Raw genomic sequence first — 25,416 nt, 5'->3', positions numbered from 1 at the left:
TGATTTTGCCTGAGCCAACTGGGAAAGACAAGATTCTGCAGTTTTATCTCCTTAGGACACTTAAAGGTAAAGGTTTTCCCCTGACATTAAGTCCAGTTGTGTCCGACTCTGGGGGTTTGTGCTCATCTCCATTTCTAAGTCGAAGAGCCGGTGTTGTCTGTAGACATCTTCAAGGTCATGTGGCCAGCATGACTGAATGGAGCACCATTGCCTTCCCGCTGGAGCAGTACCCATTGATCTACTCACATTTGCATGTTTTCGAACTGCTTGATTGGCAGAAGCTGGGGCTGACAGCGGGAGCTCACCCCGCTCCCCGGATTCAAACCTGCAACCTTTCGGTCAACAAGTTCAGCAGCTCTGTGCTTTAACCCACTGCACCACCGTTAGAGGGTATGGAACATACAGGGCTTCTGCAATATATTTAAAATGTGAATTAATTGTTACTCCTAGAAACTTTTGGGAAAGTAACTTTACCCTCTTCTAAGGTGTTGTGGTACAGGGCTACAGAAACATCCCACCCTCTGCTTTATAGTATTTAGTGTGGACATAAAAATGTTGGTCGTGTGTGTCTTCATGTATTTTATTTATTTATTTATTTATTTATTTATTTATTTATTTATATTTGCTTCATCCGAGGGGACTCAAGGCAGCTTACAGCACCGGCAAGATTCAGTGCCGGTAAAATAACAATAATAAACAGTAAAAACATATCCCACAGTGAAAATGATTCACAGTTAATCAATAATAAACATAAACACCATACAAATTAAAAACATATAAGGTGCATAGTTCCATTCATCCGATAACCTTGCTCAAATCCTTTATTCAGACCATGTCAAACCTGTAGTAACTTATTCTTCGAACACTTGTGTGCAAAGCCAAGTCTTTAGCTTTTTTTCTGAAAGGTGGACGAGATGGAGCCTGCCTGATGTCACTGGGGAGGGAGTTCCACAGTCGAGGAGCCACCACTGAGAAGGCCCTGTCTCTTGTTCCCACCAATCGCGCTTGCGAAGAAGCTGGGACTGAGGGCACAGCCTCCCCAGATGATCTTAAAGTAATAGTAGGCTCATAGGAGGAGATACATTCAGACAGATGAGTTGGACTAGAACCAGTTAGGGCTTCATAGGCCAAGACTAGCACTTTAAATTGGGCTCGGTAGCATATTGGCAGCCAGTAGAGCTAATGCAATAGGGGAGTTGTGTTGTACGCTGCTCCAGTTAGAAGTCTGGCTGCCGCCCATTGGACTAGTTGAAGCTTCTGGACCATCTTCAAAGGCAACCCCAGGTATTTTCCATTTATCCTTTACTATCTCATGAAAAGCTTGTGAAATGAAAGAGATCTCTGGCTTGGAAGATATTCTTGTGGCATCATCATGAATATTTGCATGGATTTCTGAATTGGTGTTGACTTGGGACAGTAAAATAGGGAGATGAGGGGTATTAAAACACATACCTACGGACACAAGGCTTGCAATATCATTGCATAGTAATCTGATATTTTACCTGTAAGTTATGTGTGATAAGACAATTATTCCTGATCAGTTCTGAAGGGCTTGCATTTGTTGTTGTTGTCATGAGTTCCATCGGGACAAGTCATGGCCCCCTATCAAGTATCATTTGCTTAAGTTAGAAGGCTGTCATTTTGATGGTGGCTATTTCTCCTCGAATAGATAGCTTATTCTGCTTTCAAAGCTGATTAGGTCTTTAGTTATCCCGTGAGCTCTCCACCCCCATCGTGGTGGGTAATTTTTCTTCATATTTGAATGAATGTCCTCAGCTGACCTTGTATGCCTAGCCATTTAATAGATGAATATATTATTGTTTGATTGGAAGTTTCTGTTCAGCCAATGGCATATTAAGACAAAAGAGTTCTATTTCTCTGTAGTGATGCTTCAGTTCTTTTTGCAACTCATCTTAAATCGGATGGCAGTAGGATTTTAAAATGTGTTCTCATTTAAATTGTGTAACATGTCTATATGATTGCCCATCTTATCTCATCTTGCTGCTCTCCTTTAACTGAAGTGGCTTAAGATGAATCATCTATCACATAACTGGGTCACTTAACGTCTTGCTGTGCCTTTGTCCTGGAGGGTGTTTGGTAAAAACAAAGCCATACAGAATCAGTTCATTGCCAATATATATGTATAGTACAAGTACAGTCTGAGCATCCCTTATCTGAAATACTTGGGACGAGACAAATTCCATATTTTGATTTTTTTTCCAAATTTGGAATATGTATATATGATTAGATTATTTATTTATTTATTTATTTATTTATTATTTGAACTTATATGCTGCCACTCCCCTGGGGCTCGGAGCGGCTTACAAGAATGGCTAAAATCTAACATAATTTAAAATGATTTAAAAACAGCAATATCAAAAATCAAAGGCCTGGAGATTTTGGAGATGGGAGATGTCTAAATACAACATTCATTTGTTTTATATACATCTTATGCACATAGCCTGAAGGTAATTTTATGAACAATATTTTAAAAATTATAATTTTGTGCATATGTACAAAGTTTGTGTAAACTGGACCATCAGAAAACAAAGATGCCACTATCTCAGTTATTTATTTATTTATTTGTTTGTATTGTCGAAGGCTTTCATGGCCGGAATCACTGGGTTGTTGCAGATTTTTTGGGCTGTATGGCCATGTTCTAGAAGCATTCTCTCCTAACGTTTTGCCTGCATCTATGGCAGGCATCCTCAGAGGCTGGAAGACCTCACAACCTCCGAGGATGCCTGCCATAGATGCAGGCAAAACGTCAGGTGAGAATGCTTCTAGAACATGGCCATATAGCCTGAAAAATATTTATTTATTTATTTATTACAGTATTTATATTCTGCTCTTCTCACCCCGAAGGGGACTCTGGGCAGATCACAATGCACACATACATGGCAAACATTTAATGTCATTTTCTAGACATGCAGACAGACAGATAGAAGTATTTTTGACATTTCCACTTCAGTGCCTGGAGGATACGCTCAATTCCGGCCACAGGGGCGAGCTATCATTTCATCCACTATAATGCCAAGTCATTTTGATCGTATTTCCTTCTTGCTGTTTGGCCTCTGGCATTTTTATGGTGTTATAAAATACCTCCCCGCTTTAAGCAGTCCCTAATTTCACTACTCACAGCTCAGCTGTTTTCGAACTACTTAGGTGGACAGTAAACTAGGTACTCAGTCAGGTGCTCAATCTGACTCGGGCTTTGAACCTGTCACCTTCTGGCCGGCAGTGATCTATTGCAGCTGGTGATTAATCAGCTGTGCTTCAGCCCAGTTACACATGAGGATGATTTGGAGTAATTTTTATTTTGGAATTCTAGATAAGGGATACTTGATCTGTACATGTAAAATTATAATGATGAAAATGTTTCTGAACATGTGCAGAGCATAGCCATTGCTGAGTTTGTTCTCTTAGTCCTATACTATGATCTCTCACCTTCTTGTTAATCTCTCATGGCCTCTTTGCTAATAAATTACTTTCTCAAATTTGTCTTCTGCAGGGACCTGAGTGAGAACCTCCTCCAAGCTGTGCCCAGGAAGGCATTCCGTGGAGCTACTGACCTCAAGAACCTGTGAGTGGCAATGGTTTGGCAGGAAATGCTGATGTGCACATTGTGTTTCATATTTGCTTTGGTATTTCACAGTGCCAAACTAGTCACCCAAAATGAAACACAGTGCTGCCCCTTATCCATGGACTCAGTATTCTTGTTTTTATGTATCCACACTCCAAAAAAAATATTCACTCTTGGAAGCATTTGTGGGCCTTTTGTAGATCATCCAGTGTCAGTCTGTGGTTTGCTTTTGGCTCAGGTATAGCCAAAATATTGGGTTTGCTATTACCTGCAGTTTCGAATATCCACAGAATGGGTGTTTGGAATATATCTCTGATGTATATTTGGGTTCTGTGTAAAAGAAAATCCCCAGAAAAACACTTACCATATACACTCGAGTATAAGCCGACCCGAATATAAGCCGAGGCACCTAATTTTGCCACAAAAAACGTATTGACTTGAGTATAAGCTGATGGTGGGAAATGCAGCAGCTACTGGTAGATTTCAAAATAAAAATAGATAGCAATAAAATTACATTAATTGAGGCGTCAGTAGATTAAATATTTTTGAATATTTATGTAATAATAGAATAAAATAATAAATGTAATAATAATAAAATAGAGTAAAATAATAAATGTCATAAAAATAATAAATAGTGGAAAATAATAAATGTAATAATAATAGTGTAAAATAATGTAAATGTAATAATAACAATAGAGTAAATAATAAATGTAATAATAATAATAACAACAACAGGGTAAAAATAATAAATAACTTGACTCGATTATAAGCCAAAGGGGGCTTTTTCAGCCTTAAAAAAGGGCTAAAAAATTCAGCTTATACTTGAGTATATATGGTACATATTGGCCAACCAAAATAAACAGAATACATCATGCAAGGTTTTGAATCTTCACTGGATTCTTCAGTGAAGAAGGCAAAGATGTTAAAAATCATAAAGGGCAAGAGATCTGATGATGTTAGAATTACATGCCTACATTTTCACTCTCTTGTGGATGTTGTTGTATTTTGCTACCTATCCCCTGAATATATGCCCAGATTGGGGGAAAGATCTCATAAAACTCCCACAATTGCTAATATCAATAAAAAAGATTTCTTGGATTGTACCTTAAAGATGTCTGAGACTGGCAATCGACTAATGGTACTGATCACAATATATGGACTGGACATACGGACTGAGTTGGACACGATTTTATCCTGGCGAACAGCTTTATGTAATTTATGTAATGTAATTGGTAACTTAATGTTGTGTAGTATGTTTTAGATTTTCAGTGTTAGCATTGAATCTTTGCTGTTAGCCAGTCTGAGTCCCTCTGCAGAGGTAGAGAAGATCTGGTTATAAAAGTTTTAAATAAATAAATAAATAAAGATACTATGCAATGTATGTGAACACAATTGGAATTCAAATCACATTCCTCAACATGTCCCATTCCTGTTTTCACCCTTCTCTCATGGTTCTTGACCCACAGCCTCTTGCCTCATTTCATTCCGTGTGTCCAAGTGAATCTCCATGCTGAATATTCTTGGTATGACTTTGTCTGCACTGCAGTGAAAAATATTTTCTTTTATTTTGCAGGCAACTGGATAAGAACCATATAAGTTGCATTGAAGAAGGAGCTTTCCGTGCTCTTCGAGGCTTGGAAGTTTTGTAAGCATCTCAAAAAAAAAAAAAAAAGGCTCTGCAAGGGGTTTGTTTTTGTAGGGTGAACAGACAGCCTATAAACATGCCCGCCTTTTGTGCACAGAGACCATGGAAATCTCTCTGGTACATGAACTACAGGTTGCTTTGCCCCCCTACACTCTGCTTGGGCCTGCTTTTTTATTTGTTACCTCCATTATAAGTCATAGAAGGGTAACTTTTTAACTGAACGACATATGGGCCAACAGGTATTCCATCTGACCAGATGGATAAAGGCTCTCAGGTATAAGCGGCTGTGAAATTTTCAGTCAAGTTGTGTGTATACCTATTGAGAAGTTAGTCCCACCAGTTCATTTCATGTAACTGTGCATAGGATTGCAGCTTTAGAGATCTAATACAAATGGTAAAAAAAACCCACAAAACATTAGATGTAATGGTTAATCCCAACTAAAATAGATTTAGTAAATAATCACTCATGTATATTCAACTGATTTAATGGGTCTCTTCTAGTTGGGACTCATGATTGGATTTATGCCTAAACAATCAGCATTATGCTTTGTCTACTGTAATTTGATAGGATATTACTCACAGGCATTCACTGGTGCCCTTTATTTCTTCCTTCTTGCAGGACCTTGAACAACAATAACATCACCACCATCCCTATCTCCAGCTTCAACCACATGCCCAAACTGCGCACCTTGTGAGCACTTGAGGGAGTAGTTCAAGAGGAGGGTGGGGAGGAGGGTAGAAGGGAAGGGAGGGGAGGGGGCATTTCACAGGGAATTGGGAGTGGAAATTACGCCAGGGCGATCCCTGCCAGCTGTGGAGCAGCTGAGTCATTTTAGATGTTTTCAGTGCCCTTCCATGGCTCCCCCAGTATGAAGCACAGGAGCAACATTTCCCAATAAATACACACATGTGCACACTATCCCATGCTATACAATTACATCTACATACCTGATACATTAGAAGTGAGAAATAATAAAAAAAAAACATAACACACTCCTGATTGTCAGTTCTAACAAAAAAAAAAGGAAAACAAATATTCTGTCCTTGAACTATTTCACATATTAACATTAAATCAAGGCACTGTTGTGACAAAAGAAATTAAATGGGTTTTCCTTCTGCAGCCTTGGCACTTAAATACACTTACTGCTATGCTAACACATTTACTAGATATAAGTACTACTTTGTGTGTGTGTGTGTGCATGCAAACAAAAATTGAATGGTTGCTTGTAACATGACTGGCTGTGCATATGACTGGCTGGCTACCCTTCAGGTATACACACACGCACATATAGAAAGAGAAGATGCTGCTATGATTATTTTCACATGGCAACTGGCATGCCTCTTATTGTTTAGGTGCTTGGTTTAAATAAACCAAGTCCTATTTGCCATCAGCCCTGTCAGCTGCCATTCTCTGCGTATTCATTTGTGGGATTCTGGATTTTGGTTCATATACTAATTCCTTTTGAACTCTGGACTTCTTTTCTTGGCACCTATGTGCTCACACAGTAATTAATGCCCAGAACTGTACCATGAAGCCATGCCCTTGTGTCATGTCATTCTGTAGAGCAGTGGTTCTCAACCTGTGGGTCCCCATGTGTTTTGGTCTACAACTCTCAGAAATCCCAACCAGTTTCCCAGCTGTTATAGGATTTTTGGAAGTTGAAGGCCAAAACATCTGGGGAGCCACAGGTTGAGAACCACTGCTGTAGAAGGATCCCCTTCAAAACATAAAAAGCCCTAGCTTGATTCATAGAGTTGCTGGTTTGTAATATGGCAACATCTGGCATTATTGATATGGTGGGGAAGAATCTGGATGATTTCGGTCCTTTCCGTGGCACATGGATTATGGAGATCAGTTTTCACTGCTGCTTCTTTTGGATTTTTTTCTGACATTTCCATTCAAGCTCATTAGGCATCTTTTGCTTACTAGCCAGACTTCACGTTGTAGGAGTAACAAAAAAAAAAAAAAAAAAAAAAAGGATCTGTGGGAAGACAGTTATTGATGTCATTCTTTTTCTTTGCTCCCGACCTTCTGTCCAACACTTGGGTCCCTTTAGCCGCTTGCATTCCAACCAGCTATTCTGCGATTGCCATTTGGGTTGGCTTTCCCAGTGGCTGCGCCAACGGCCAACGATTGGGCTCTTCACTCAGTGTGCTGGTCCTCCTGCTTTACGTGGCCTCAACGTTGCAGAGATCCAGAAGAATGAATTCACCTGCACAGGTGCGTGAAATCAGAAAAGGGCCAGGAAGCTTTGTGTGAGAGTGCAAGTGGGATGGGATTTTCTATGAGCCTTGCTTTTGATGTCTTTGCAAGGACCAAAAGCACGCCTTCCTAATTTTGGATTGACACTACAACCACAACTTTAATGTATCGATGCCCATGCCTCATTCATTCACACATCCTTACTTAATCTCCTCAGATATCTTGAGCTTGGTTTTCCTCACAAGCCAGAAATGAAACTACTGGATGCCATTTCTGCTGAATCCTCTGACACCTGCTTTCCAAGAAAATCAAGGGTGTTACTATAGTAGGGGTCAAAATTAGGGCATTGCCCCCAGATGAAGATCCCTCCCATGATATTTTCCTTCAGTCCCATTTTTAACATTGCTGAAAGTAAGATATTTGAAATAGTTCACATCTGGGACTCCTTATATTTGCTGTATGTGCATTCCCTTGTCTCCCTTTCCTCACTATACTTCAATTTGTATTTCTAAAAGCTCAAATAAATGCTGAGTTTCAGATCACAGGTGCTCATCATGACACAAGGAAGGAGCACTCACAGAGCTTCTGTGTCCTTCCCTTTCTCTGCAGGCCAGGATGATGCTAACAGGGCCCAAATCTGCAGTTTTTCATCCGGTTCCTGCCCTGCCATGTGCACCTGCAGCAATGGCATTGTGGACTGTCGGGGAAAGGGGCTGATAGCCATCCCTGCCAACTTGCCTGAGACCATGACTGAGATGTGAGTAGAATCATGCAATCATTGAGTTGGAAGAGACCACATGGGCCATCTAGTCCAGCCCCCAGAGTAGAAGTATGATGAGGTGGAAGATGTAAATGTGGAAGGTGGAAACTGCAATGTAGTTTCATTACTTCCAAGTGAACAGTAGCAAAGATTAGTACACATGACACAACTACCATGATTGATAACTCCATCTAGCAAGTTATTTGTTTGTTTCCAGGCTGCAGATTAAGAACTTTGTAATCTGTGCCACTATGAATTTGTAGTTTGTGTGAAGGCAATCCCCTGGCCCGTATTGTTGACCATTTCATATAAACTGCTCTGCTGAGAACCATGGCAATGAGTTAATGTGTTAAATCTCATGGATAGCCCATGGACAGTTTTCCTAAAAAGGATAAAATCCAATGTGTATCAAGCCAAAGTTTAGAACTTAATTAGTACAGGTAAAGATTTCCCCTTGACATTAAGTCTAGTCGTGTCTGAGTTTGGGAGGTAGTGCTCATCTCCAATTCTAAGCTGAAGAGCCGGCGTTGTCCGTAGATGCCTGTAAAAAGGTCATGTGACCAGCATGACTGCATGGAACACTGTTACCTTCCCTCAGAAGCAGTACTTATTGATGTACTCACATTTGCATGTTTTCAAGCAGCTCACCCTGCTCACCGCCAACCTTTCGGTCAGCAAGTTCAGCCGCTCAGTGGTTTAACTCACTGCACCAAAATGTAAAGGCAAACTATAAATGCAAAAAATTACATTTTGGGAATATGGTCTTTGAAGAACATGAGCAAAAGTTCATATATAGTGAAATGATGTTTGATTTTTGGATTATCACTTTCTAGCCAACCTATGTTTGAAGGGGTATTGATTAGTTTCACAGGCAAACAAGGACGGTGATGCTAGTTACATTAACAGATGCTGCATGAACTTCTCAATATATCCACAACAAGAGTCTCTATATGTGACCAGATCAATGCACATATTCGGTGCATTGATTTGGTCACATGTACTGTATAGGTGCTTAATCCATTTCCAGATTGTTTTGAACATATACAAGAACAGTGATAGGGTGAAGTGAATTCTTCAAGGATGCAGACTATATTCTCTTATCCAGATGCTCCTGCTTCCTATTTGCAGCATTAATGGCATTTCAACGGTTCCCAAGTTAATTTTTTTCTGTGCTCTTGTTTACCATGCAGACGCTTGGAGCTGAACGGCATCAAATCTATCCCTCCTGGAGCTTTCTCATCATACAAGAAGCTGCGCAGGATGTGAGTGTTTCTGTGGAGAACCAATGCAGCCCTCGCCTGTGCTTCTCTGGCCTTCTATGCATATTTTCATTGACATGCAGGCCTGCTTTTGTCCCTGGGGGCCATGCATTTCTCACTTTGGGAGTGAGTAATGATAGTGAGACTAGCAGGGCAAGCTTTCTGAGACCTTAGGTCAGAGGTGAGCAATACATTTAACCCCCGGGCCAGTCTTGCAGTTTCAGGGATATCCCAAGAGTCCTGGCTATTATCAGGACCATGAAAAAGCATTAGTGCAAATATTCTCTTTTTCAAAAACCAGAAGTGGAACAAGTCTAGTTCCTTTTGCCATTGTGGTATATGCAAAAGCAAGAGAGGAAGCGCTCCCTGATGGAGCCTAGGAGGACAAACCTATCCCTGGACTTTCCCAATTCCACACACGCTACTTAAAGACTTCCTCTATTCATGCTTCACCCCATAAAAAGCAATCTACCTTTCTAATAACAGAGATACTTGACCTCAGAAGTATATTTGGCCTATGTGAAGAGTTTTTCTAGCTCTAATTACACTCCAGATCTCATGAGTCATTAGAAGTAAAATGAAGATAGAAAAGGGGAAAATATTCCTTCCTGGGTCTTAAGTTTGGTGACATCCCTCCTGTTAAATAGAGTCCTAAATAGCCCTTCTATTGCTCATGGCTGTCATGAAAATTGACCACTTATGTCCACACTTGATTTGTAACAGCAAACGACAAATGGCCTTCTCCTGGGAGATTGCTTGCAGTGTCCCTCGTTTCTGGGAAATGTGCTGTAGGACAACTGGGATTCAGTGTGCATTCCTTCCTATGAGCTCATTACAGTAATTACAATGCGTTGTCACACCATAGATAACAGGGGTTCGAGAAGAGGGTGTTTTACTTGAGTTTTGTACTTCTAAAACCAAGAGACCATAATCCTATCCTATAGCAACTCTCAATGGAAATAATTTCAAGGTGCTTTCCTATTCACATATTTAGGGTGGTGGGCTTTATGTGTATTACCTTGTTCTCTTTTCACATGCATTTGTTTCTAAGATGACTTTTTCTTCTTCCTGGAACATACCATGGCAATTTCCTTTAGAATGTTGGCAAAGGCTTTCATGGCCGGAATCACTGGGTTGCTGTGAGTTTTCCAGGCTATATGGCCATGTTCCAGAAGCATTCTCTCCTGGCGTTTCACCCATATCTATGGCAGGCATCCTCAGAATTTGTGAGGTCTGTTGGAAACTAGGCAAGTGAGGTTTATATATCTGTGGAATGTCCAGAGTGGGAGAAAGAACTCTTGTCTGCTTGAGGCAAGTTTGAATGTTGCAAATGGCAACATTGATTGGCATTGAATGGCCTTGCAGCTTCAAAGCCTGGCTGCTTCCTACCTGGGGAAATCCTTTGTTGGAAGGTGTTAACTGGCCCTGGTTGTTTCATGTCAGGAATTCCTGCTTTTGGATTTCAATGGCTTCTGTGTGTAATGTGACATGGTAGTTGTTAGAGTGGTCCAGCATTTCTGTGTTCTCAAATCAAATGCTGTGTCCAGGTTGGTTCATCAGGTGCTCTGCTATGGATGACTTCTCTGGTTGAAGTAGTCTGCAGTGCTTTTCATGTTCCTTGTTTCATGTTGGTCAATGCTGTGTTTGGTGGTCCCTATGTAGACTTGTCTTCAGCTGCATGGTATATGGTAGACTCCTGAGGAGGTGAGAGGATCCCTCTTGTCCTTTGCTGAACATAGCATTGGTTGGGTTTTCTTAGTGGTCTGTAGATAGTTTGTTGGTTGTGTTTCTTCATCAGCTTCCTATCTGGTCAGTGATTCCATTGATGCGTGGTAAGAACACTTTTCCTCTGGGTGGATCTTTGTCTTGACTCTTGTGGCTTGTTCTTGGTCTTGCAGCTCTTCTGATATCTGTGGTGGAGTATCCATTAGCCTTTAGAGCCCAGTTTAGATGGTTCAGTTCAATTTCTTTTAGCTTCTTTACGCTTAGTCTCACAGACCTTTAGCCCTTGACGTAGCCTTTGCCTCATTTAGGATAAGAATCCAGGATGAGAGTACATGTATTGAATGAAAAAAAAAACACTCATATATAGCCCTGAAATAGTAGGTGATGGGAAAGACCTCCTCTTGAGGCCCTAGAGAACTGTTCCCAGTCAAATAAAGCAGAATAGATGAGGGACAGCAAACATGCAGTTTGCGCACCCCCTGCAATTTTGTAGCTGTCAGAGTTATCATTGTTAAAACCACTATTGCTCAGCCTCTGTACTTGACTTCTCTCCCACCACTCCATGTTCAGTGTCCTGTTTTTCTTCCTTTCTCTCTACTGGAAACCAGTGAGATGTTCTGCCCCATGTTTTCACAACACTGTGGGGTTGTTCAAATCCTCCTTTCAGACAAGTCTTAGGATCAGTGGGAAAGGAGTTTGTAATTTCAAAGCATTCACCATTGGAGGGGGGATGCTGTAACCGTGGCTTGCAAATATTGAGAAATATGTTGATGTTGTCTTTGCTTTTCAGAGACCTGAGCAACAACCAGATCTCAGAACTTGCACCCGATGCTTTCCAAGGCCTGCGCTCACTCAACTCTTTGTAAGTAATTCCAGTGCAGCAGTTCATGAGTATGAACTGCAGTAATTTAGATGGAGATATGAAATGCCACTTGTATGATGCCATGACAACTTCCATGGACACTTATGCAGACACACGTCCCCTACAGCTGGATTTACCATTGGCATGGTAGCTATTTCCAGTATCCCTTTCATGCCAGATCTGGGATCCTTGACATCTTCTGGGCCAGGACTTTTTTTTGCCCTTTCCATTTTTCGGTTTTTGTTGACTGATCTGTTACACCTGCAGATAATTTGTCTCAGTTCTCAGGAGCAATCTATGTTGTGACTGTGTTTTGAATCCATTTTTATAGGCACACTCCTGCTGACAAATGTTCATTTTGAAGTGGATTTCAAGCACACTCTTGCAATGTTTTCTTGCTTAAGGGAAGAGGGGGGAGGTCTGAAGACGAATGATAAGAGACTACTGCAACCATGTGGGGAATCTTTTGAACAGACAGCCCACCATGCCCTGCTATGCCACCTTAACTGTGTTTCAAACATGACAATTCGTTTTTGTTGAAATCGAAATGACCATCAATCCAGCACCACTATTTTTTTGTTTGTTTCACCAACTTCTCAACCCAGCTGCAATGTCACAGATTTGTGCTCTTCCACAGTAATTCATCCTGCATCGTGTGCTAGTTGTGTGTGTAGAGTAAACCTAGATCTGGTTCTTTTTGAAAGCCTCTTTTTCTAATGACTATGGGATGTTGAGGCTGATCATCAGGTGACACTACTAACCCCAATGCTGTTTTTATTTCTTTTCCAGAGTCTTGTATGGGAACAAGATCACAGAGCTCCCTAAAGGGGTGTTTGGAGGCCTGTATGCACTGCAGCTGTTGTAAGCATGGATGAGAGGGGAAGCCAAAGCTTGGCAGGGGGCTGGATAGAGTAGCAACTTCGAGACAGATTTCAGAGAGGACTCAGCCTGTATATCTTACTCCTTGACACCTTTTACACAACAATATACAAATTTCATTATGAGAAATAGCTCTTCAGGAATGTATTGGTTTCTTTTCTGCCTTTTCTTTCTTTTGTCTGCCTCACTCAATCTGTATTCAAACCTGTCTAAATACAACCTGAACTCAAACTTTGGTCCTCATTCCCTTCTTCAGCCAGCTATACCTGTCCTTCTTTTCTATATAAACTATCCCAGAATTATTTTTTTCACGTCAAGAGCAACTTGAGAAACTGCAAGCTGGTTCTGGTGTGAGAGAAAATGCCATCTGCAAGAGCGTTGCCTAGGGGATGCTCGGATGTTTGATGTTTTGCCATCCTCATGGGAGGCTTCTCTCATGTGCTCGCATGGGAAGCTGAAGCTGACAGAGGGAGCTCAACCTGCTCTCCCTGGATTCAAACCACTGAGCTGTTGGTCAGCAGTCCTGCTGGCACAAGGGTTTAACCCATTGCACCACCGGGGGCTCCAACTATCCTAGATGAGGACCTTAATGACTGTCTTCAGTAATGTAAACTTCCCTTAAGAGCAGCGATATAGTGGAACCAAGGCACAGCGCCCCAAAGTCTTTTTAAATAGCAGGGATAACTGGTAGCTGGTGGCTCACTGGGGTAGTGAATCTGCTCTGGGTTTCACTTCACAGAGTGGATTCATTTCCTCTCTGACATCAGACTCACCAACTGACATGGACAGTGGCATAATTTGCTGCAAAGTTCTTTTTAAGCTTTCCAGTTGTGTCTGAAGTTAGACGAAAGTTTTACATCGCCCAACTGAAAAAAAATCTCCAACAACAATAAATATTGTGAAATATTCTGGGTTTTTTTTTCATGTCAGGTGCAACTTGAGAAACTGCAAGTCGCTTCTGGTGTGAGAAAATTGGCTGTCAACAAGGACGTTGCCCAGGGGACGCCCAACTGTTTTACCATCCTGTGGGAGGCTTCTCTCATGTCCCTACATGGGAAGCTGGAGCTGACAGATGGGAGCCCACTCCTCTCCCCTGATTGCCAACCTTTTGGTCAGCAGTCCTGCTGGCACAAGGGTTAACCCATTGTGCCACCGGGGGCTCCTTAACTGTTCTGTTGCAGTGCAAAGTGTTTTGAAGTGAGAAGTGTCAGGTTTTAAAAAGGCCTGATCCTGGTGAAAATTAAAGCTAATGAAACTAGAGGGCTAGTTTTCATATAAACTGTTTCTTTCTGGTGTTGGAAAAAAATTTTCTGATAGTCTTGTCATGTTTTTAAGTGTGTTTGGCCCTCCCTCCTTCTCTTTCTTATGCAGTCTGTGGTCTCCCGAGATATAGTTCAACATCCTAATCATTACCCTGCCCTTTGTCCATTCATTTTTCCATGACTAGTCTTTAGATGTGTTGGGCATAGGAAATAGACAGATTGATAGTTAGGTGGCTAAACAGACAGATACATATGGACCACAGTATCTAACTGTATTTTGGCTAATTTCTTGTCTTATTGATCTGAACTGTGCTAGTGACTTGTGGGATGTAGTGTGAAGTCTTTACTATGAGAATGCCTGTTTATAATCTCCATTGCTACCACACTGCAGCACAGTACACCCTTCCCTGGTGTGATATTCCCCTTTGCTACAGGCTCCTCAATGCCAACAAGATTAACTGCATCCGGGCAGATACCTTTGCTGATCTACAGAACCTGTCACTGCTCTCGCTCTATGACAACAAGATCCAGACCCTGGCGAAGGGCACCTTTACCACATTGCGTGCCATCCAGACCCTGTGAGTGAGTGCTGGCTTCTCTGACGATTTGTTCAAAGACATCAGGGATTTGGGGGAGGAAGGTAGGGGATGGCCGGAGATGCACTTTGAGTGCTGCGATCACAAGGGGAAGTAAGGAAAGGTTCTGGAGGAAAGGCAGGAGGTCTCAATAGGCAAAGAGTTCTGAGAAGAGAGAAAGATATCTCACGGCATCATAGCTTTACAAGCATATTATTCCGGGTTGTGGGGCAGCTGGTTGGGAGTCGGCTGCATTAAAATCACTACTGACTGAGAGGTCATGAGTTCGAACCCAGCCCAGGTTGGAGTGAGCTTCCGGCCATTTGTCTAGCTTGCTGTCGACCTTTGCAGCCCGAAAGACAGTTGCATCTGTCAAGTAGGAAATTTAGATACCACGTATACGGGGAGGCTAATTTAACTAATTTACAACACCATAAAACTCTCCAGCAGCATGCAAAAGAATGAGGAAGTACTCCATCGGTATCACAAGTGGATGATGAAGCGACAGCTCCCCTGGTGACTGGAATTCAAAAAGCATACCCTCATGAAGCTGGAAAGTTAAATAGCCTCTGTGTCTCTGTCTATATATGTTGTATGCCTATGGCATTGAATGTTTGCCATGTATATTTGCATTGTGATCCGCCCTGAGTCCCCTGTGGGGTGAGAAGGGAAGAAAATAAATACTGCAAATAAATAAATAAATAAATAAATAAATAAATTCTAGCAGGAAAATTATGTATGTATTTATTTATTTACAGTACTTATATTCCTCTTTTCTAACCCTGAAGGGAACTTAGGGTGGATCACAGAACACATATGTGGCAAACATTCAATGCCGATTATACAATGACAAGACAGACAAGAGATAGGGGCATATTTAGGCTTTTTCTTATCATTCGGCATGTTTTGGAGGCTGTGCTCAGTTCCGGCCACAGGGGAGTGCTGTCGCTCCATTTCCTTGCCAAAGGGCTTTCTTTGTTTGTAAACTTTCTTCTGAAATGTTGTGCCTAAAATACCTTCCCGCTTAATAGGGTTCCTATTCATCTACTCACAATGCTGTTTTCAATCCACTAGGTGGGCGGGGGAGCTGGGCTGAAGGTCAGGAGCTCACCCTGACCTGGCTTCAAACTGTCAGTCTTTCATTTGGTGAGATTTACTGCAGCTGGTGATTAACGTGCTGTGCTAAAACTGGCCTGAAAATTAGCTTCCTAATTGTTGTTTTTGTCCAGCCCGGCTGAAGGTTTTAGAAACTGAAATGTCTGAAGAGCCAAAGTTTCTCCATCTAGAATATTTGCTCATGGCCACTGGTGGGAGACAACATGCTGACACCTAAATAACACTACAAGGAAATGGCTTTCTGGGTACCTAAAAGAGCATTCAGCACTGTGTTAGCCGTAAATTTCAACTCAACAGCTAGGTTCCTTTAGTATCAATCATTAGAGCAAGCCTTCTATTTCCTAAGTGAATGAATTGCTCCTGTTTCTCCCCCGCTGCAGCCATCTGGCCCAGAATCCTTTTATCTGCGACTGCAACCTGAAGTGGCTGGCAGACTTCTTGCGTGCCAATCCCATTGAGACAAGTGGCGCTCGCTGTGCCAGCCCCCGCCGCCTGGCAAACAAGCGCATCGGACAGATCAAGAGCAAGAAATTCCGTTGCTCCCGTAGGCACAACTCTTTTTGCATTTATATTTGTAGTATAGGACTGTTTCTTTGTCTGGGGTTCAGTATCATGCAGAGAAATTTGGTCCCTGCATACCTTTATTTGCATATTTATTCAGGGATCTCATATAAATGAGATCAGGGAGGAGACACTGTAGAAATCGCCCCTCCTTCAGGTTTATTTCCTCTTGTCAAACCACAGTGGTTCTTCTCTAGCCATACAATCCAGCCCAGGTTTTCTTTTCTCATTTTAAGTGGTTTTTAAAAAGCTTTGTGGCGAAGGGTCACCAATATAGCCTGCTGGAGAACCTTCACAATCCATTCAGCATATACATAAACCACAAGGCTGGGTTTCTTTATCCTAAACTGTTCAACTCATTTTAAAAGTGAAAGCAGAAATGCCCTTCCCTTTCTTTTTGGAATTATTACTTATTAGCTTGCCTGGGTCATTTTTTTTTTTTACAAAATGCATAAGGTTGTGGGTGAACTACAACTCACATCATGCCAGGTTAACCCCCTGAAACTCCATCAATACTTACAGTTTATCATGTTGGGCAAGTTTGCTCTAGATGCATCATTGGTGGGGTTCAGTGTGTTCTCTGGCTGAAGGATGAAGTACAACTCCCACCATAGTGGGTCAGTCTCCTCAAACCCCTCCAGTATTTTCAGTTGGTCATGGTAGTTCTGTGTGCCAAGTTAGGTCCAGGTCCATCATCGGTGGGGTGCAGAGTGCTCTTTGATTGCAAGTGAACTATAAATCCCAGTACTAACAAATGTCAAGGCCAATTCCCCCCAAAACCCACTAGTATTCAAATTTTGCCATATCGCGTGTGCATGCCAAATTTTGTGCAGATCCATTGTTGTTTGCATTCACAGTGTTCTCTGGATGTAGGTGAGCTATAATTCCTATAAATGAAGATGATTTCCCCCCAAAGCCCGCCAATATTTTTTTTGATCATGGGGGTTCTGTGTGCCAAGTGAGGTCCAGGGCCATCATTGGTGGGGTCCAGATTACAAGTGAACTATACATCCCAGTACCTACAATGGCTATAAATCAAGATGAATTCCCCCCAAACCTCTGCAGTATTTTTCTTTGGTCACAGGGATTTATTTGTGCCAAATGTGGTCCAGGTCCATTGTCAGTGGGGATTACATTGCTCTGACTTGATGCAGAGTGAACTACAACTTCCCTCATGTGGAATCAATCCCCCAAACTCCTCCATTATGTTTAGTTGCTAATTAGTTCTTCTCTGTTTGTTGTGCAGACAGAATGGGAAAGCATAGGAAAGTGTTAAGGGAGAGGGGGGGCTTTTGGGCAGGATCATGCAAATTCCACTCCAATGGCGAGAGTAAGAAACACTGGGGTGTCTGTGGTGGAGGAAACTCATAAAATCTAGCATTAAATTGTCCCCGAATGAAAGCATTCTTTGGGTGGTGGGCAGTATGGTGTTTGGGGAAGACATTGGCAGAGACTGGGCTACATGTTCATAGTGCTCACTATAACCTGAAATGTCATTGGAGGGAAGGCTTTTGGTGGCTCCTCAGCACTGTGGGTTAAAGCTGTTTGTGGAAGTGGGAGCCTGTCTGTGGAAGTGGGTATCCCAGCCACATACATACATATACATTTTCACTTTTATTATGGGTATAGATTTCATAGAATCTTAAGAATTGGACAGGGGTACAAGGGCAACCTCATCCAGATCCTTCCTGTGCAAAATACAAAACAAAAGCACTCCCAATATATATGCATTCAACCTCTGTTTAAAAACCTCTGAAGCAGAAGAGTCTACCCCTCTGAAGCAGTCTATTTTAGTGTTGCACAATTCTGATAAGGTGATTTTTTCCCCTAATGTTTAGGTGGAATCTTCTTTCTTGTAATTTGAATCAACGTATACAGCAGATGATGCACAATATATGTTTTTCTTTGGCGATATCTATAGATGGGAGTTTATTTGCATGCTGTTGCAGTTAATCATTTCTCTGATGTGAAATAGATGTTCCTTCCATATGCTTGTTTGGCGGTATTTGGGAAGAAATGAATTGCATGGCATTTAGTATATTAATTTTGCTACATTTAGGTTAATATTTTTTTCACGTTTCTATTCACAGCCAAGGAGCAGTACTTCATCCCAGGTAAGGGAGCAAGTTTTGGAATTTGAGCGTGCTAGAGTTTGCATGCCAGTTGCATACATGTGTTTTTTGCGTTCATCATCAGTTGACAGAATGAGGTTGCAGGATTGCCCGTTTTGCTGTCCTTGAATGGCTTAGATTAAGTCTGGCAAAAGTGGCATGGAGCGCTTACAGGCCTTGTTATCCTTCATGCAGATTCAGACCAGGGTCACCCAAATCCCTCTTTTTAACATCCCTTCCCCATTACTGCAGGATTCACACTTCTTAGAACTAGAATGGAGCTTTCACTCGACTTTATATAATGTCTACGAAGAGAAGCTACCAAGAGGAGTATGAAAAATCATTCTCTTTAATATTGAAATTTCATATTCTAGTAACTTCTCAGTTTGCTAGTAAACCATGCCATCAGTATTGTATTGATTTGTGGTATATTTGGAAGAGTCTCCAGGTATGCAGACATATGTTAATGTGTTAATTGAAGGAAAATATTATTGAACAAAGACCTGCATTTGATAGCTTCAGGGAGCTACAGAATGTTTAGAGCAGGGCTTAACTTTTTCCACTCATGAACCCTTTTTGTCTGAGAAAAAAATTATGTGACCCCAGGAATATAGGTATATAAGATAGAAGACAGAGGAGGGATCGAGCTACAGGTTGGGGAAAGCAAAAAGGGCTGCATTTGGAATAAGAATCTCCTCCGTCTTCTCCCAAACACACCCCTTTTTACTTTCCCCAACCTTCAACCCAATCCCTCCTCTGTTTTCCCCATCCTGTTCTGCAGGGCAGATGGCTGGGGCGCATGGATGGGTGGGTCAGTTTCTTCCCCTGAAAAAAGGACTGATGTACTGTACAAGTTACATGCAGCTCCTGTTATGATTTCGTCAATCTTGTGGCCAATTTTTTTCGCAACCCCAACCATTCACTTATGCAACTGCATTTGGGGTCATGACCCCAATTTAAGAAGCTTTGATTTAGAGCATGGTTCTCAACCTGTGGGTTCCCAGGCGTTTTGGCCTATGACTCCCAGAAATCCCAGCCAGTTTTCCAGCTGTTAGGATTTCTGGGAGTTGAAGGCCAAAACATCTGGAGACCCACAGGTAGAGAACCACTGATTTAGAGCACCTAGCCCTCACCTTCAGCCTCACAGACCTATCTACATATGCACTTATGGAAGGACTGTTGTCTCTTTCTGGCAGGTACGGAGGATTATCAGTTGAACAGTGAATGCCACAGTGATGTGGTCTGCCCACCCAAGTGCCGTTGTGAAGCCAATGTGGTGGAGTGTTCCAACCTGAAACTGACAAAGATCCCGGAGCGCCTCCCACAGGCCACTGCTGAATTGTAAGGACTAAAACCATATCTTTGCTACTTCTTTGCTATTCTTTAAACATTTGCACTTCTGTCACAATTTTTTTCAAAAAGTCTTTACCAGCAGATAAAAGGGCATCAAGGAAGGAGCCATTGTAGCCTCCCTAGGAAGGATCTTCTAGAGTAGTGGATCCCAACCTTTTTTGACCAGGGATCACTCTCCAACCTTAGTTGCCCAAAAGGATTACAAATTAGTTTTTGGGCAACTTTAGATTTGGTTTGGTCAATTGGGGTGCTGATTAAGAAAACTGCATTGGACAGACTACATCAGCTCTAGTTTCTGATATAGAACATATGCCATCCATTAGTTGCCATCTACTCATCCACAGAAAACCATATTTTATAAGCCTCAGCACTAGAAGAGGGTTTTGCAAGACCTGTCGCTCTTGTTGCAATGGTGTAGTAATGGTGAGGCCATGGATCATGTTTAGTTCTTGCCGACCACTGGTGGTCCACAAACCACAGGTTGGGTACCACTGTTCTAGAGCCTAAAATCTGGGAAGAGAAATATGCTGTGTATGTGTATATGTCTTTCTGTGTTTTAAAGTAGCCTGTTGATCAGTGGCAACCTCATTATTTCAAAGAATTGTCATAGATAAGGAATATTCAGAGGTGATGCTGTGCATTAAATACAAGTGGCAGTTTGGCTCTGAAATATCTTGGGAGCAGTCCTTAGTTTATCTGCAAGCATTTCACTGAATAAATAGAAATGTTGTGTTTACTTATTAAGTCCCGAGATTTCCATTATGGTGCCTCAACAGTTATTCCCCCCACCCTCTCCATGAGAATATCTGTATTTAGGAAAACATGAGTATTGTATTGTTTTAAGTGCAGCTTAAGTGTTGTTTAGTTGTTTATGGCTTTTTTGCTCTCCTATTTGCATATTTATCATTCTTCCTTTCTCTTCCAGGCGCCTGAACAACAATGAGATTACAGTGCTGGAAGCCACAGGAATTTTTAAGAAGCTCCCACACTTAAAGAAAATGTGAGTACAAAACAGATAGTTCAGGAGCATTCAGATAGTTCAGGTATTTTGGTTCAAACTCAGCCATGAAACCAATCAAATCACACACTTTCACCTTCAGAGGAAGCCAGTGGCAAATCTCTTCTGGGCAAGGTTTGCAAAGAAAACCCTCTGATTGGTTCAGACTTTGTTGTAGGCACAAAACAACAATACTTTTTTTCATGAATGAGACAAACATAAATAAGTCTGGACTCTGAAAGTAAAAAAGACAAAAATGGCTTTTTAAAAAAGTGCTATATCTGCTCTGGGAGTTGTGGTGGTGCAATGGGTTAAACTCTTGTGTTGCTGAACTCCTGAAAGTTGGCAGTTTGAGTATGCGAGATGAGGTGAGCTCCCATCTGTCAGCTCTAGTTCCTGCTAACCTAGCAGCTAGAAAACATGCAAATGAGAGTAGATAAATAAGTACTGCTTCAGCGGGAAAAGCTTGCTGGCCACACAACCAGGAGATGACAATGCAGGCTCCTTGGCTTGAAAATGGAGAAAGCACCTCTCCAGAGCCAGAGATGAACACCACCTCCAGAAGCCGGAAATGAAAGGAGAAGCCTCTGCCTTTGATTGCGTTTGTGTGTCTCATTGTATGTGGTTGTAAAGGCATTGCATGTTTGCCTATGTATGTAAATTCTGTAATGAGTCCCCTACGGGAAAAGGGAAGAATATAAATAAAGTGTATTATTATTATTATTATTATTATTATTATTCATTCCTTGATACTGAGGAAAAGCACTCATTTGTAGGGTGTTAAATGTGATGAGAAACCTGTTTTCCTGCTCCTACATTCTGCTGACTTCTTGTTCCTGTCTTTCTTAGAAATCTGAGTAACAACAAAGTGTCTGAGATTGAGGATGGGGCCTTCGAAGGGGCTGCCTCCGTCAGCGAGTTACACCTGACAGCTAACCAACTGGATTCAGTGCGCAGCTCCATGTTCCGGGGCCTTGAGGGGCTACGGACACTGTAAGTTGTCCCTACTTGGATGAGAAATGCATAATGAGATAATAGTAGTGGTGGGTTATCAGTACATGATAGCAGCTATTCCCTCTATTTCTTCTTCCAGGATGCTGAGAAACAACCGCATCAACTGCATCCACAATGACAGCTTCACAGGGCTGCGGAATGTGCGCCTTCTCTCCTTGTATGACAATCAGATCAGCACTATTTCACCTGGTGCCTTTGACACGCTGCAATCCCTCTCTACTCTGTGAGTTTTGTGGAGGGAAATTTAACTAGAACTGCCTTGAGTCGCCTTCGGGCTGAGAAAGACAATATCTAAATATGGTTAATAAATAAATAGATAAATAAATAATAGAACAAACATATCCATATCCACAGCCCTCTCTTCCTTATTAATAGGATAATACAGTATTCTTGAAATTTACTTGCCTTTTCACTCAAAGCTCCTGCTCTGTTTTCTGTAATTTGCTTGGATATTCCTGACATGGTGAACTGGTCTCAAACTGTTAGTACTGACAGAATCTTCAGGTGGTTTCCTTATTGTAAAAAATGTGTAGTGCCAAATATGACGCTACTTTGCACGCATTGTGAGAAATTTAAAATAGCATTTCATTGTTGGCTGCTTCTTTCTCCATGTGAACTCACGGACAGCAGAGGGCATTTTTGTAAAGCAGTGCCTTTCATGCTACCTGATGAGATGAGAATTTTCCCCCAGTGTACCAGGGACCTGAATGATATTGGTACTATATTATTACCATGTTCTCACAGTTTCATGGACACTTCCTTTGGACTGACAGCCATTGGCTCATAGACCCCTCACAAATCCACAGACCTTCACTTCAAGCAACTTGGTTGTAAAAAGTCCCTAATTCCCTAGAAAGCCTGGTATTATGGATCCTATGGTGCCATTCACTTCCAGTTTGTCCCATGGCTAAAATCAGCAACCCACTAGGTGAACTTGGGCAAGCCACACTAATTCATAGAATTGGAAGAGACCTCATGGGCCATCCAGTCCAACTCCCTGTCAAGAAGCAGGAAAATTGTATTCGAAGCACCCCCGACAGATGGCCATCCAACCTCTGTTTATAAGCCTCCAAAGAAGGAGCCTCCACCATAGTCCAGGGCAGGGAGTGCCACTGCTGAACTGCTCTCACTGTTAGGAAGTTCTTCCTCATGTTCAGGTGGAACCTCCTTTCCTTTAGTTGAAGCCATTGTTCCACATCCTAATCTCCAGGGCAGCAGAAAACCACTCCCTCCCTCCTCCTTATGACTTCCCCTCACATATTTATACATGGCCATCATGTCTCCTCTTAGCCTTCTCTTCTGCAGGCTAAACATGCCCAGCTCTTTAAGCCACTCTTCATAAGGCTTGTTTTCCAGACCCTTGATCATTTTAGTCACCCTGCTCTGGACACATTCCAGCTTGTCAACATCTCCCTTCAATTGCAGTGTCCAGAATTGTACACAGTATTCTAGGTGTGGTCTGACAAAGGCAGAATAGAGGTGTAGCATGGCTCTCCTGGATCTAGACATCAGACTCCTATTTATGCAGACCAAAATCCCATTGGCTTTTTTAGCTACCGCATGACATTGTTGGCTCATGTTTAACGTTGTCCACAAGGACTCCACTACTCTAGCCACTGATGAATGCAGTAGCAAACCTTCTTTGAAAAATTTCTTTCCAAGAAAGCCCCATGATAGAGTTGCCATATTTCATAAACAACTTGAAATCGCCCAACACCTCTGACACTGTTCCTCTCCTATCTAGGAACCTGCTGGCAAACCCTTTCAATTGCAATTGCCGCTTGGCCTGGCTGGGCGACTGGCTTCGCAAGAGGAAGATTGTGACGGGGAACCCACGCTGCCACAATCCTGATTTCTTGCGCCAAATCCCACTGCAAGATGTTGCCTTCCCCGACTTCAGGTGTGAGGAAGGTAACTCACAGGCGCTTGGTGTTTTGGTGGGGGAGCAAAAAGGCAAACCAGTTTTGTGGTTCCACTCCTTCTGTCTCTTCTGCAGACTTGTACAAGTCCCAGTCTGTGCTACCAGGCCAGAGTAATATAGTGTGGGAGCATGTTGTGTTTAAATCAGGTTCAAATCCCTCTTTAGCCATAAAGCTTCTAGCTTAGCTCTGAATCAGCTTTCTCTATCTGCCACTATTCTACTGTAAATTTAAACCAGCAGCGGATTGGAGGCACACAAAGCACCCAGACTGAGATCTTACATTGGTAAACCTAATTGCAGTGGCATAATTAAATCTCCCCCCACCCTTCCCCAAAGCCTTAACTTTTAAGTTTCAGAACCCCTCAATGGCCACTTCTGAGTTGCTGGAGAGCAGGGAGATCTCAGCAAAATCCAGAACTAGGAAGTGGGCTGGGGTTGACATTCCTCAACATGCACACACACACACACTCTGGCAGCTCAGAAATCACTATGCTGGGGGATGTGCAGCTTAAAGCATAAGTTCTAGGGGAAATGTAGGTTGTTACAGTGGTGGAAAGACAATAGACTTTCTGTTCTGGCTCTGAATTGTCAGACTTACAGTGTTAAACTGCTAAAAAGGATGTCAGTCTCACATTCAATCATTAGCATTGGAGTGGGAGTATGGGAGTGAATTTTCAACACGTGCACTGCCCATTTGTGCAAGTGGTATAAAGCAGGGGTGAGAAGGGTTTGGCCCATGGACCACATGTTCTGTAGCTCCTAAAGCAGTGGTTCTCAACCTGTGGGTCCCCAGGTGTTTTGGCATACAACTCCTAAATACCCCAGCCAGTTTACCAGATTTTAGGATTTCTTTAATTCCAAGGCCAAAACATCTGGAGACACACAGGTTGAGAACCACTGTCCTAAAGCCTCCAGCCAATCAGCCAAATTCCCCACCCCCTTTTCAGGTGAAAACAGATCTAAAATTATATGTAGTCTTCAAACATGGCAGTGGTTCTCCACCTGTGGGCCCCCAGATGTGTTGACCTTCAACTTGCAGAAATCCTAACATCTGGTAAACTGGCTGGGATTTCTGGGAATTGTAGGCCAAAACACCTGGGGTCCCACAGGTTGAGGACTATTAAAATATTGGGGGAACCCACCCAAAATTTCTGAATTCTTTTTCCCCTCATTCATCTCCTAGCTACAGTGGTGACTAGAAATGATATATCACCATTTTGACTGTGATATGAATTAAAAAGAAGGTATTTTGACATGTTCTCAGATGGGCATGAGAAGAAAATTGACACCAAGACTTTACAAAGAGGTGCCCAACCCTTGTGTAATGATATACACATGGAGGCTTTCAAACATGCAAGAGGGGTTCATACTTGGAAACAGCTTAGCTCACAGTGTTCAGTTGATCTGCTTAAAGAGAAACATAACTAAAGCATTGTGAAGGCCAAAGAGCACTGCCTGAGTTGATATAATGGTGTAGGCAGTTAATTTTTCGAGTAAAATTCCCTGATCTTCCCAGCCAGATTTTCCAAACATGTGTTATAATTCTTCTGTGGCCTGTTCTAAACAGTTGTGAGGGTTGCAGCATGTATA

The 25,416-nt window shown here is 42.1% G+C and overlaps 1 protein-coding gene across 1 annotated transcript in view; it reads left to right on the top strand.

Annotated features, from left to right (window-relative positions):
- The window catches only part of SLIT1 (slit guidance ligand 1), a 193,643-nt gene that overhangs the window by 140,190 nt on the left and 28,037 nt on the right, over positions 1 to 25,416 (top strand). Inside the window, exons 5-20 of the mRNA XM_060768243.2 lie at positions 3,512 to 3,583; positions 5,157 to 5,228; positions 5,848 to 5,919; positions 7,286 to 7,449; positions 8,041 to 8,188; positions 9,382 to 9,453; positions 11,966 to 12,037; positions 12,827 to 12,898; positions 14,613 to 14,756; positions 16,250 to 16,413; positions 18,521 to 18,544; positions 19,738 to 19,882; positions 20,820 to 20,894; positions 21,741 to 21,884; positions 21,985 to 22,128; positions 23,650 to 23,816. Of these exons, the coding sequence (XP_060624226.2) occupies positions 3,512 to 3,583; positions 5,157 to 5,228; positions 5,848 to 5,919; positions 7,286 to 7,449; positions 8,041 to 8,188; positions 9,382 to 9,453; positions 11,966 to 12,037; positions 12,827 to 12,898; positions 14,613 to 14,756; positions 16,250 to 16,413; positions 18,521 to 18,544; positions 19,738 to 19,882; positions 20,820 to 20,894; positions 21,741 to 21,884; positions 21,985 to 22,128; positions 23,650 to 23,816 (1,751 nt within the window). The remainder of the gene's footprint in view (positions 1 to 3,511; positions 3,584 to 5,156; positions 5,229 to 5,847; positions 5,920 to 7,285; positions 7,450 to 8,040; positions 8,189 to 9,381; positions 9,454 to 11,965; positions 12,038 to 12,826; positions 12,899 to 14,612; positions 14,757 to 16,249; positions 16,414 to 18,520; positions 18,545 to 19,737; positions 19,883 to 20,819; positions 20,895 to 21,740; positions 21,885 to 21,984; positions 22,129 to 23,649; positions 23,817 to 25,416) is intronic.

This window comes from Anolis sagrei, chromosome 3 (assembly GCF_037176765.1).
Source record: "Anolis sagrei isolate rAnoSag1 chromosome 3, rAnoSag1.mat, whole genome shotgun sequence".
NCBI classification, from domain to species: domain Eukaryota; kingdom Metazoa; phylum Chordata; class Lepidosauria; order Squamata; family Dactyloidae; genus Anolis; species Anolis sagrei.
The sequence above is the reverse complement of the archived record's forward strand: the minus strand, read 5'-3'. Positions and strand labels throughout refer to the sequence as shown.